Source organism: Sebastes fasciatus, chromosome 23 (genome assembly GCF_043250625.1).
Source record: "Sebastes fasciatus isolate fSebFas1 chromosome 23, fSebFas1.pri, whole genome shotgun sequence".
Lineage (NCBI taxonomy): Eukaryota > Metazoa > Chordata > Actinopteri > Perciformes > Sebastidae > Sebastes > Sebastes fasciatus.
This window is the reverse complement of record NC_133817.1, coordinates 19589820-19604074: the sequence shown is the minus strand read 5'-3', so window position 1 is coordinate 19604074 and position 14255 is coordinate 19589820. Positions and strand designations below refer to the sequence as shown.

Here is a 14255-nt window from a genome sequence, read left to right as displayed (position 1 = left end):
TCACCGTCTGTCTCTGTCTCTCTGACAGAGTACTGCTGACCGTCGCCACGCTGATAAACTCCTGACAGCGTCCCCGGTGACCTGTGATGCTTTTCAGAGGAACTGACCAGAGTTGAGCTACACTTTTTCGAGGGATCATTTTGTGAAAAGTATCTTGGCACTTAAGAGGAATTTAGGTCACGTCCCCACAAATGGGTTAGCCCTTCGTTGTGGCATTACATCCACACTAAGCTGGAGATTTATACAACTTGAATCTGATCTTTTACTGTGCAAAATGGATATAAGGTTTTAAAAGATAATATTCATGTGCGCATGGAGCATGAGAGCTTTTAGAAAATGCTCATGTATGACTGTCACAAGATAAATCTTCACAAATAGGGCTGGGTATATGTTTAGAAAATGTTTAATACTGCTGTCAATGTTTTGCTAATAACAAGGTTTAAGGATATACTTTGGTACCAATACTTATTTTTGATAGCTTGATTTGAAGAAAAGCATGTTGTTGTTTCTTCTAAATACTCTTTTAGCCATGCCAGCAGCATATCTTGACAAGTAAATGTAGGCTATTGCCATGATCCCCTGACCTTAACCAGAGAGCACTGACAAATTGAGTCAGTACATATACTGTATATTGGTTACAATCCTTTAAAAAATTGATTCTCAGTGAACAATGACTACATTTACATACTCAAAATATAATTTTTTTTGCCCTTATTCCGAAAAAGACAATATTCCTTCTCCTTATAAGCTGTTTACATGCCTAATGAACATGAATATTCCCCTAATATTCCCTTTTAAATGCAGCTATGCATACTCATCTCTGCGTCCCCCCTTTTCATTCCTTCAACCACCTTCCTGAAAAGGTCAGCGTTGCGGTATATTTGCGCATATCCAAAAACGTAGGTGTGTTTCTCCTTCCAACCAGAAATGTGGGCTTTTCTTTTGGGCATGCATCTCTGCAAACTGGCTGGTTTGTGTACAACGCATTGAGCCGTAAACAGGCAAGACGACGTGTGTCGCAAACTGCTGTAAAACCTTGAACTGAGATGCATATTCCGACTGTGCTGCATACATGACCAATGAATGCTCCTAAAACCTGAATAATATCGGCATGTCTTAATCGGAAAATGCTCCATTCAGAATAAGGCCTAATTCAGAATATCCAAATGGAATATTCTGTTTACATGTCATGTTTGGAATAATATATCCGTGTGCATGTAAAGGTAGTCGACCAATGCAGATGTGGCCTGATGTGAATCACTCATCCCACAGAGATGAATATAGATTACACTGCAGAGCAAAACAAAGAACAGGACCAAAGCGATCTGTATGAGTCTCCTCTGGTTACACAACCCCCACTGTGACTGTGTGAGTGAGAGTGTTAGATGCCGACTCTATATTCACGAATTAACAGGGTAATTGAAGACAGAGACAACCACGACCATTAGCCTTTTACATTCTTAAATTATGCATATGTTCTTTAAGCAAGCCGTGACACTTTACTAGCCATCAATAATACATTAATGCTATAAGATCTATTCTGAACAGACCATAACTACTCTTTTTTATCAGCACGTTAATGATGAATTAAACACAGTGTTTAGTTTTAGAAACTTGGCGGTGAGCAGCTATTACTGAAGCGAGCTTTATGGGAAAATGGAAGCGTTGAGGTCGTTACGATGTGCAGGGTCACCCACACAAACGCTCCCATAAATCAATTTACACTTCCTTTATGGTCAATACATGCAAGCCTGGATTACAGCCGCACATGCACAGAGAACTGATGCTGGACCAGTGCAGGCAATCGGGTTTTTTTTCTGCCATAAATGAGCACGAAAAACAAGTGTCTCTTGACGCATAAACAGCTCTTCTCACCTGCCAATCACAGTGATTGTCACCGGCAGACGCCCTTCGTTTATGAAAATAGCATGTCAGTCATTTTTCCCCCGGCCCACGCAGATGACACAAACACACACGCACACACACACACACACACACAAGCATAAGCATACACACAGGAGCGCTACTGATCAGTTAAGCTGCTGAATTCCTAATAGGACGTATCCCATTAACCTCTCTCACATAGGGATCACGGATTGATATCGAGGAAGGGGAACCACGACCGTACTACACCACAACAGGCCCGCCGATCACAGGCACAGAGTATTTCATAACAGTGAGGCCGGCCAAAAAAGGTTGACCACAAATTTCATTCAGTATCTTGAAAGGAAAGGAAATCGCATTACCAAATTTCATTTTCTGATCAGTGCACAAGTGAGCCTCTAAGAAAGATTTTAGCAATCGCCAGACAGGCATTTGAAACCTAATAATTCATGTGAAGCCCATGTAAAATGATGTCCATTACAAGAGCCACATGCATTCTGGTAAACTGGAAATCGCTCGGCCATCTCGGAGCAGAGGCATCATCTCCCTACAGCGAGCACGCTAGACCGCCACTGGAGTGGAAACGCAGGAATGCCCCCCCCCCCCAGCTGCCTGTCTGTCTCAACATTATACACGGACATGGACAGACGATTACAGCATATTGGTTTGTTTGTGTCGCCAACTCCAATGGGATTCACGAGGGTATCCCCAGTGTGCGTGGTAACGACAAGCTGGAAAGAGGTGGAAAAAGAAAAAAGGAAATATTTTCCACAAAATATAACTGAGATGACACAATTATCTTTTCACTGATTTCTGAATCCAAACAAACAGATTGTGCAGTTTGCGTGTCTTTCTTTCATAATTGAGGGCTCCGTAATAAATAGAGCATGATTTAATTAGATAACACAAACGAACTAGCGGTGGCATTTCTCCAACTCCGTCCTCGCCGTCTCAGGCCCATGTTTTGTGCTACAATGGGTATTATTGTCGGGGGGGGGTGAATCAGCAATGAATAAAACGCTCGCTGAGCCCGTCATATGTCACAGGTCCATGTAGATTTATTTAACCCTTACGTGATTGCACACACACACACACACACACAACAGCTTGTGTATAGTAGTGGCGGGGTTGGGTGGTTAACTCTCTTGCTCTCTATTTTATTTGCATCTGTTCAATTCACAAGGGAGCCCTCCTACGGTCTCCCTCCATGTTGAATGATTGCAAATGGTGTGTGCACGCGGAGGAGAAGGGGTGCTATCTCTGCAGATGGAGACGAGGCAGCGCCGGGCGAGGAAGCAATTACAAGCTGGTAGGCTTCACCTCACCACACCTCCTCCTCCCCCATACCCTCTCACATACATCGCCCTGGGGCTTGCTGCATTAGGGAATCATGGGTATAATGGTGGAATGGGCCTTGGGGCCCCCTCCAAAACAACCTGCTAATCCCCTGTGGAGTGGGGGGGTGTAAGGGAGGAGGGGGTGAATTTGGGGGTAACAGGGCAGGGCGGACGCCCCGACAATGAGTCAACCCCTGACACGCGCCAGCACCCTCACCCCCTCCACCTCCACCTCCTCCATCCCCCAACAACCGCATCGACATCCCCCCAAGGGAGGAACCAGCGATGTCAGCCATGGGAGAGCAGGAAAAACCCTCAGGCCCGACATCGGCCCTCCATCGCAGCCAGGAACATTCAATCGGGCCGCTTTATCTGATGCTGCTATAGTCCCGTTTTCCACGCCACTCAACGAATGAAACAAATTCAAGCTTCTGAAGAATTCAACTTGCACGCACACAAACCCAAACCAGCTCATTAAAACGGTTTAATTACGTGTCTAAATTATGATGAGCAATGACATGCTTGATTGGTTGGATCAGAGGGCCTTAATGAGGAGAAAGGCCTCACTCACTCACTCTGTCTGTCTACGGCGTTAACTCTACGTCGTCTATACTAAACATGACACAATGCGGCCTCGAGTATGCTCTGTAGTCGGTGATTAAGTCACAGTGTGTTTGTCTTCTGTTGACATTTGTGACAGATTATCCATCATGCACTTATGTAGCTATTGGAAAGACATTCTTGGGTACATCTGTCATCCAGTAATCTCAACTCTTCACCATCTAACGTCCTGATCTTATCATTTTTTTACTAGCAACCGCATCGTTGTGTTCAAAAACATGATACAAAAGATTCTCCCTCTTGGCTCAATCTAATGTCTCCACATCCCAAGTCCATTTAGGAATCAGATATTAACATCGTCTCATCAATCTTCCAACCTTTTTGCTCCGGGTTAAAAAGCAGTAATCACTCCACTGGTGGGCTAATGGGCGCCTTAACATCAGCTCGCCGAGAGTCCATTCATATTTCATCAATGGCAGCAGTGGCCCCCCGTCCTCCCAGGGTCCCGCTCCGCTGGTAAGGCGAATCGACATCAAACGCCACAACCTTCCAATTACACAGCGAAATGTTCTGATCTCATCTCGATTTGGCTCGAGATCAAATGTTCCTGCAAAGGATCCAAGGATTTCCAAGCCCTTTTAGTTAGCCAGCCCTCCCTGTCAAAAGGGGATAAAATGTTCGCTGAAAGCACCTGGAGGAGATCACATTTAAAATGGCTTAGGTAGGGACTTACTTGAACCAACATTTAGATATCGTAGCAATTCTACAGCAGGGATACTCATGAAAGGTCCAACAGGACTGGACAGAAAAGTAGAAACAGATGTGGATCAATGATGTTAATCGTACTGAGGCGTGATTTAGCTCAGTACCATTTCAGGTAGTGTTTTTGCTATAAACTGTGGAGACTAGTGGAAAGGCAACAGTTTTTTCATCCTGGCATGAATAATTTAGGGTGAGATTCAATCTGGTGGCTCAATGGTCATTGCTGATGTGAGGTTATTTTGCCACAAGGATAAACATTTGGTTATCCTTTCCCCTGCAAAATAAGTGAACTTAGAGACCAGCTAATGGAATATTCTGTCATGTGTAACGATATTGCAACAACCATGCTGAGCCACAAACATTTCAGCAACAGCAAAGTGAAAGTCTTTCATTTCATTGGGATTATCTGATTAATATTAAATGATTCATGCAGGGCTACTTGGACAGTTTTGTGTTGGCGCCTGTATGCTTCATCAGAAGTGCTCGTCAGAAGGTCAAACAGCCTTGCAAAACCCCCTTCCCCCACATCTTTTTGACACAGGAACTGGAAGAGGGGCTGCGTTCAACAATTTCTGTAACTTGCCACAAGCGCCAATCCGACATTCATGCCCACTTCATGCAGTGATTGACCAGCTGAGCGGAGGTAGAACTATTTCTGTGTTGACAACGAGCAGCAACCTCCGATTCTGAGAAGTGAAGCCAATGCATAAGTGCCTTAAACTTGCATTCTTTCTAATAGCCAGCAGGGGGCGACTCCTCTGGTTGCAACTGATTGTATAGAAGTCTATGAGAAAATGAGCCTACTTCTCACTTGATTTATTACCTCAGTAAACATTGTAAACATGAGTTTATGGTCTCAATCGCTAGTTTCAAGTCTTCTTCAATACAGCATGATGTTCATTTAGTAAATTATGGTCCCATTACGTCACAAGAACTAGTTCCTTTGTAGCATGACCGGCCCTTATGATACCCCTCAAAGCACTCAATAGTCTCTCTAAAGTCTCCATTGATCCACTTAAAACAGAGTGAATGAATTCCTCTCCAGACACGGATCGAGAATGTACAGCACAAACAAAACCAAAGACAAAAAGCACATCAGAACAGCTTTCAGAACTTCAGACTGAAAAAAAAAAAACATACGTGCGTGTGTTTGTGTATCACGTAACCTGAATTTCATAACAGGAAAACACCCTAGTTTCCTTCCTAAAAAAAAAAAAGGAGCAGGCCACAAAGAAGCGTGCCGTTGCCAAAACATGTCTTAAAAAATAAATCACAGCCAATTAAATGAGTCTCATTGCTGTTATTGAAGAACGAAATGGATAAAGAGACTTAATCCAATTAACAGGGCGCCCTCTTGCAGTTTGGGGACAATGGTGAGTATTTAGCCTTCAAAATAAATGTCTTCCTTTTTATCCGGCCAAGTGAACTTTGACAGAATGAGATGGGTTTAAGAGGCTAAATGGAATAAATCTATTCGGCCCTATCAAAAATATGGGAGCTGTGGGCTCTGGGGGGACTTTGCCCTGCACAGGATTAAGTATAATATAACTGCACAGTGACTGTACTAGTGGGTATCAAGGCTTTACATGGACATGGACAAGAGAAGGGAAACAAGTACCAGGGGGAAATTTAGCAGTCAAGTGGCCAAGCCACAGAGTGTGACAGAGAGAGGCCAAAGGCTAGTTTCTGGTTCACTGTGCTTCACTGATTTCAGGTCGAGGTGGCGTTTTTGGACAGTAAGCAACATTTAAATTAGGAGCCTACATTATAATGCAACCAGATAGGCTACTATCTATTATTATATTTTATATTTTTATATTTTATACTTCTAGTGTAACACTTCTGTTTATATTTGTTTATTACATCTACTTTACCTGTTTTATTTGCTTTATAACTGTGTGTGTTTTTACCTTTTATATGTTTTATCTGCCTCATTTAGTCTTGTCAAGTATTTGTTTTAAAGCACTGACCAGAAGTGGCAACTGTGGATCTCGTTGTATTTAATACAATGACAATAAAGCTTTCTTTTATATTCTATTCTACAGACAAGAAAAGAGAGCACAATGAGGAAAAATGTATAATCTTATTATCATATAGTTGTAGTTTTTTACTAGCCACTTTTTACTGGCATCCTTGTAAAGATTACAAAATGGTCATTGGCTGGTTTTCAGGGAGGCTGTGGGATCATGTAGGGACCAGAGCATCACACACCAATATCTCTGGGGAATATCATTATGAGATATTTAAAACCTCCTCTCAGCATCTCAATGAGATCCCTCTGTTTGTTTGTTTTTGCGGGTAAAGACGAGCAAAGAAGACATTCCAACCACACCAACAGGACAAAGTCTGTGTGGGATTTTTTTTTTCTTTCTCCCCTACATTTGGCTTGTTGTTGTCGCTTGTTTGTCTCACTTCAGTGTTTGATCCAGAGCCTCCTTTCAACTGCCTGGAACAATGCACCACCAAGGGAGACACACACATTTCATCCAGGACCTCTCAGGGTCTAATGCAATATCTTAAATTCATATACACCAAAATAAAGAATATGTTTCCCATCAGATTTGTATTTCTTTCGAAGAATTGGCAGAAAATATCCTGACTGGAGAGCAGCTGATTTCCCCCCCATTCAAACACAACACAACATAACACAAATACAAAGCATCTGAGTCAAAATAGCAGACTATTTCCCACCTGACATTGCAAGGGGAAATAGGGGAAATCAGGAGAAAAAAAAAAGAATCTAAATGTGTCTGTTCATTTAGTAAACCATGGGGGGGTCACAGAGAGACAACCTATCTATGCTTTGCAATGTGGCAGTCAGATGCGATCCAATCCTCTCATCATGGACTGGTAGAAACGGATCTGATGCCTTCCAGTGAGAAAAAAACAACATAACAATTCGCAGTGCTGGAAAGCATCAGTTCACCTCTAGAGAAACCACACATGCCCTACAAACTGGATGTGACTGGACGCAGTTTTAAATACATAAAGAGCAATAAACTTACCGACGCCGTATTTCTCATGTTCCGTAGGTATCCACATGTTTACGGTCGGCACATTTAAGTGATCGGTCGGAATAGCAGCGAGAAGCAGGGTTTCGGTGCTGGGTAACGCATTTCTCTACTGGTGAGCTTTCCTCCGGTCTGTAGTACGACTCATTGTTTAGGTTACAGACAGACAGAGAAAGCTGCTGCTGCTGCTGCTGCTGCTGCTGCTAGTAGTGGTATGGAGACGTGCTGCCTTCTCGTGCTGTCGGAAATATGAGGGCCCTGCGAAATGAGAATCTCTGTCATTTCCCACTTCGTAACATAGGGGGCGGAAAACATGACAGCTGTACCAGTCTCTGATGTTTAAATTGACGTATTTAAATTAACCTTTAACTATTAGATATCAGCTGTTTCATTAACTTACAAAAACACTACGTTGCTCTGTGTAAGTGTTAAACTATTGAAAATATCGGGTTTATTCGGCTACATGTGATTTTGTATCATTAGCTTTTCTATTGCCTGTACGTTTTCATTAGTGATGGGAATTCCGTCTCTTTTTAGTGAGCCAGATCATTTGGCTCAGCTCACCAAGAAGAGCCGGCTCTTTCGGCTCCCAAACGGCTCTTCGTTTTACCACTTCTGCCTTTTATAATTCAGCCAAATTTAGCGCGGTTTTGACCTATGATTAGTATGTGTGCACATATATCACTTAAATTATTCTATATAATTATACTAAACCTTATAATTTCCAGAATACCATAATTTTACATGCTGCTTCGTTTCCGACTGTCACTCATCTTGTCTGCTATTCGCGCACCGCACTTCTCTCTCTCTTTCTCTCCTCCTCTCCCTCCTGCTCTTTACCTGTAGACTGTCAGTGCGCCACGCATCCCCCGCCTGCTTGATGGTATGATCCTTGTCTGTCATTACCCGATTGGTCACATGGACGTCATTAACACAACATTCAGTCACAGTCAGTGCATGGAGTGCCCGTGGCGCGGAGAAGGTCATCCTTTCATTCTGCCTTGAATTAATTAAAGAAAAAAAAAAAAACGTCTCAGACGGGAGCCGGCTCTTATCGTTCACTTAAAAGAGCCGGCTCTTTGAACCGGCTCGTTCACGACGAACACATCATTAGGTTTCATTGGTGCTATTCATTAGCCATTCCCACTACAGTAACAGCACACATTTAAACTAACCCAATCTATAAAACAGAGGTCAAGCAACTAACAGCATTAAAGTGACTGTATGTGTGACATTGCTGTTACTGACATGAGGTTACTTCACAATAAAAACATTTGAAACAAGTAATATGGATAGTGGAAGTGATACATATATGTATCCTATAACCTTCTAACAACACATTTGATGTGACCATCACCACAGGTATCACCAAATCCACCAAACAAACATAAATACTTGCTATAAAACAAGTTAAATGATGAAAACTTACATTAGACCTCTTCAAGTGACGGACTGTTTCATTACTCCAAATATAATAGATTCAGCAACATGTCCAACCTGAGTTGTTATTATTTTATATATCACAACCACTTGAGTTTGCAGGCAGCTGCTGTGATTTACAAAACCCGGAGTTCCGAGGAGTACTTGAATGCAGCAGCATAGCCAGCGCAGCGAGAATTGAGAGCGATGCATTCTGGGACTTGTAGTATATACCACGGTCACGCTGAAGATCACATTATCTGTAGCATCTTCACAGCAATCAGAGTATTCTACGCCTTTCTATGTATAGTTAGCCTATCAGAAAGAAAGGAAGAAAGAAAGAAAGAAAGAAAGAAAGTGTTTTCTACTGATATTCCCCCTATAACAAGACATGTAAGCACACTTTCACATTCGCATTAGACCCCTCATTTCAGGGTATTAGTGGAGAACATGACCTTGAAACAGTGAAGAGTCCCGTCTTGGACATACAGGCCTTCTACTGGGACAACTGGTGCAATGAAAAATACATGAGACTGGATGAGAGGAAGCAGAAAGCTGGAGGGAGTTCCAAAGCCAAAATGAAAGAGTTCAACACATAGCTCTCTGTATGCGTATGTGCAGGAGAGAGTGAGTTTGGGGGAGCGCATGCACACCCAATGCCACACATTTTTTATGAGCCATGTACTCACCATCTAATAAATCCATAGCACCCATACACCCCCACCCTCTTTCATTCCCTACTAACTCTCATCACCTGCCTTGGTGTAGCTGGTGTTGTGATGAGTACAAAGGATTTTTTTAATGTAAAAACCCATTCTAATGCACGTTCATTTCCCATGCTGCAAATGGTGCATTAAAATGCTTTGAAGTGTCAAATGTGCCTCTCTTTTCTCTCTGTCTCATCACTAGTTCGCATGTCCACCTTTGTAGTTTACATGGTGAATTATGAATGTGTGTGCCATGAAAAAGCAAGCAACCCGAGGCTCGCTGCTGGCGTAGGTTAAAGAACATGCTACGTGCTTAGGGCATCATGGGTCATCCCCTTTTTCTTTCCACTCGGTTTCTCTCACTACACAACAATACCTTATGTATAATAATGATTAAAAAGCAGAGCAGCAGATAGAGCTGGATTATTGTACAGTGTTGCTCTGCTTCATCCCCATCCGGCCTCCTTCGATATTTCTGATTGGAGAAGTGGGGGGTTGTGGGTGTACTAGGGTGGGTGCGGGGGGTTGTTGGAATGTTCTACTCCACGTATGAATAAATCATAAGCCGGGGAGCAAAGTAAGACAGAAGCCCAACGGATTCATCCCTGCGAGGACAGGAGATTGGAGCCAGTGTGCTCTTTTAGAAAGTGGAAACTAGACTATATGTGATCTACATCCCTGCGCAAACTTTGGGCTGCCGGCAAATTTCGGCTGTGATGGAGGTGAAAAAAATATGGTAAGGTAAACAAGACAACAGGAATGGAACAGATGAGAAAAGACAGAGCTGTTGACTGCCTACAGCTAAATGTGACCGGACTGAAATGATGAAGTGTGAATGCAATACTTGTAAAGAACGTTTTATGTACATGCTTTTTATCACAGTTTTTATAGTGTCAACCAATAGCATAATAAGCTAGCATTTCCTTGATGATGGTGCTAGATGAAAAGTCAGGGAATCACCAAAGACAGTAGGATTCATCCACTCGGGACCATGAATTTATGTACAAGATTTTATGACAATTCATCCAATAGTTGTCAAGATATGTCAGTCTGGACCAGTGGGCAACTCCGGGTCTGAGAAGTGAAGCCAATGCTGAAGTGCCTTAAACTTGCATTCTTTCTAACAGCCAGCAGGGGGCGACTCCTCTGGTTGCAAAAAGATGTCTGATTGTATAGAAGTCTATAAGAAAATGACCCTACTTCTCACTTGATTTATTACCTCCGTAAACATTGAAAACATGAGTTTATGGTCTCAGTCACTAATTTCAAGTCTTCTTCAATACAGCATGATGTTCATTAAGTAATAGCACTTATGGTTGCAAAAAATGACAAACTTGAGGCTTCAAAACGGCAGTCCACAAACCAATGGATGACGTCACGGTGACTACGTCCACTTCTTATATATATAGTCTATGGTCTGGACCAAAGTGGTGAACCGACCAACAGATGGACCAATCAACTTCGCCTTCCATTGAACCACGCTGCCAGTGTGGCTAAAAATACCAATCTTCAGTATATTTAGAGACACATTTTCCGTCCTTTCGATGTCTGTGATGTGTAACCATGTGACACTGTAAGCCTCAGACTGACAGAGAATGATGAAGCGGCAGCTGAGGGGCTGAAGACAGGGAAACAAAAGGAAGAAGAGGGCTCAAAGGTGGCGTATCTGTTCACTGACCACACTGTGAAAGGATTATGGTGGTGGACTGAGGACCGGTTGAGTCACCCTGGATTCTGGGCTTGATTTCTCCTTCCCTTCATCCCTTCATCCCTTCATCTCCCCTTCCCTTTCCTCTTATCCGTTGTCCATCCCCAGTGTCCGTACACCTCCTCATGTTTGCTCCGAGTTTCATCAGGTGTCCCATATGTTCCCTTGCGGGCGTCAAAGTTGCGAGTGCGACTGAAGATGATGGAAGGAAGATGAAGTCGGGTCATTTACACAGACAGCTCCACTATAGCCCAGATGGGCTCTGAAGATTGCTCAGCATTTCCGCCACTCAACCACCAGCCTCTTTTCATCTCTGGCCCATGGCCACACATAAAGGCAACATCTGTGGCGCATAAATCAAAAAGGAGAGGATAGAAGAGATTTGTTCTTTGCTTCAGCATCAGCCAGGACTCCATTGCTTTTGGAACACAAACAAGTTGTAAAGGAGATGCGAGACGACATGGTCAGCGATGCGTTTTAAAGCCATAGTCGAGCTTTCAGGTTTCATTTAAGGACAACCCTGGTTTCTTTTTCATTTCTTCTCATTTTCCCCCCTTTGGGCATCAAACCACTATAAATACAACCGGTTTATTTGTCAAAAAGTGAGATGACACAAGGCTGATTTTCTTTGCTGGACAGTTGGAGCAAAAATTACACCAGCTTATCTCGAGAGACCACTGCCTATCACCTCTTCTCAGCACTTCTCAGCTTTGCTTTAATTCACACCAGGAAGTGTAGGTCAGATGGGGGGAAAAACATATGCCTCCCTCAGCTCACACGCAGCCGGCAATATCCTCACCTCCAGTAAACAGGCCTCTAAATATAGCCATGAAAACAGGCCTGTGCCTTATAAGAAGAGCACCCCTCTCTGTATATTGTACCATATGAAGGATGGATTTCACAGCCCAATACCTCCGATGAAGGATCTTCATACATGGCCTTAATTACTTTGCCTTTCCTAGACAGAACATTTACAGTATTGGCACGTTTACTGTAGCTTCGAAAGGGATTAGTCATTTGCTCTTTCTATGTAATGTGTAATACCTTCTTAGGGTATAATCCACCCATAAAAGCCTAGTCATATTCACAAAACATGTGGATCTATATACACATGTGCATGTACATACATAGATATAAACACATATTGTTAGAAAGAAACACAGTTCACACATATACAGAAGCCAATACAGTGGGACCTACAAATAATACAAGCCCTGTGAAAGAGTGGAAAAGTGAGATAAAATTGAAAAAAAAAAACATTTTGGGGGATCTATGAACAGAAATGGAATATAATATTCATGACTATGTTTTCATTAGTGTATAATCACCTGAAACTAAGAATAGTTGTGTTTTTGTTTGCTTAGCTTGAGCCCTTCATATCTACATAGGGAGCGGGTCCTCTTCATGGAGTCCGCCATGTTTCTACAGTAGCCCAGAACGGACAAACCAATCACCGCAGTCTCCGAAAGACCCAAATCCTGCCCACTGTGCCTTTAACTCCCCAAATGCTTTGAGCTAAATGCTAACATCAGTATGCTAACATGCACACGTTGACACTGCTATTATTTTTACTATCTTAGTTTGTCCTCTGGTGCTCCTAACAGCATCTGCAAGATTTCACAGACCGGAGGAAAACAAGCAGTAAGAGTTGATCTGAGGTCTGCTGTCCATCTGCTGTCTATGAGAGCCGGCTGTCAATCACTTGCAAACTCCGCCAAAACGGTCAAACTAGGCCGCGCTGATCAAATATGAATCAATATTATGTTACCTTAATGCCTATTTCTCTCCTCAGATGTTTTCAGAATCATCTTGTAGTGCACGGTTTAGCTGTAAAATAAGAAAGTTTGTGACGCCACCGCCATTGTGAAATCTGGTGAAGGAACGCCAAGTTCCGGTCACATGGCAATTGAGCTAGATAAGAAGTTAAGGGATGATAAAAGTTATGACAAATCATCCTGAGGGGAATAAATGTGTGAACCAAATTTCATGGCAGTTTCATTCTGAACCAAAGCGGTGGACTGACCAGCTCAAGTCCATCCTTCAAGCCTCACTTCTAGGCCTACTGCTGCTGAAAACCCTTCAAAACCAATGAAAGGCGATGTATTACCAGATATCTGAGCCAGATATCTGAGCATTATCCTTGACAGGCTCCATCTGAACAACATGAATGATGGAGCAGTATCTGCGGTAGAGACTCTGGATGAGAGCAGCTCTACTTTTTTCTCCTCTCCGCTGGGCCTTCACATCAAACCTTGTTTTGGCTGGATGTAAAAATAGACCTCCTCCGTCTCCCTCCTTAGCATCAACACGGAACGCACCAACGGATGATTTTTCATCGGTTTGATATGCAAAACCGCACTCAGAAGCTATAAAAATCTGATTTCCAGTACAGGAAAGGATCCTGTCACCTGAAAGTGTTCACCGTGGGAATCAAAAGACCGAAAAGTACAGTGTTTCCTCCCATGTTCTCTCTTATCTAGTCTAACCGCTTCTCTGATGCATCCAAAACGTTAACCATCAACAAGCTTATGAGTCACTGCAGTCGGGGCAAGATATAATTATTTTATATATTTCAAGCTGCTTTTTTTACATTTGAAAAGAAATCGTTGCCTCTTCAGTCACGAAGACTTTTCAGTTTTCAACTCATTGCCAAAGATCTTTGATGCTCATGGGATCTGAGCCATGATCTCGTTTCAAGATATCAACAAGTGGAGTCAGTCGTCTTTATACCAAACCTCATCTTTTGTCTCCTTCAGCCTGTGAAGTGGTCTTTTTCATCCGCAAGCCAAAGAAAAGACAAGCTCTTCAGCCGCCCACAATAATATATCATGTGGGCATTTGCCACCCTGGTAACAATCTAGACATT

General features: G+C 42.7%; 1 protein-coding gene and 1 long non-coding RNA gene across 12 annotated transcripts in view; both read right to left on the bottom strand.

Annotated features, from left to right (window-relative positions):
- dock4b (dedicator of cytokinesis 4b) overlaps nt 1–7804 on the bottom strand; it is a 140712-nt gene extending 132908 nt beyond the window's left edge. For all 11 annotated transcript variants that reach the window (XM_074626366.1, XM_074626367.1, XM_074626376.1 and 8 more), the window contains exon 1: nt 7550–7804. In XM_074626366.1, coding sequence (XP_074482467.1) covers nt 7550–7586 — 37 coding nt within the window. In that variant the 5' untranslated portion in view covers nt 7587–7804. The remainder of the gene's footprint in view (nt 1–7549) is intronic.
- Nucleotides 7805–8987: 1183 nt separating this feature from the next.
- LOC141762322 (uncharacterized) overlaps nt 8988–14255 on the bottom strand; it is a 30930-nt gene continuing 25662 nt past the window's right edge. Inside the window, exon 3 of the long non-coding RNA XR_012592801.1 lies at nt 8988–9289. This is a non-coding gene — a long non-coding RNA (uncharacterized LOC141762322). The remainder of the gene's footprint in view (nt 9290–14255) is intronic.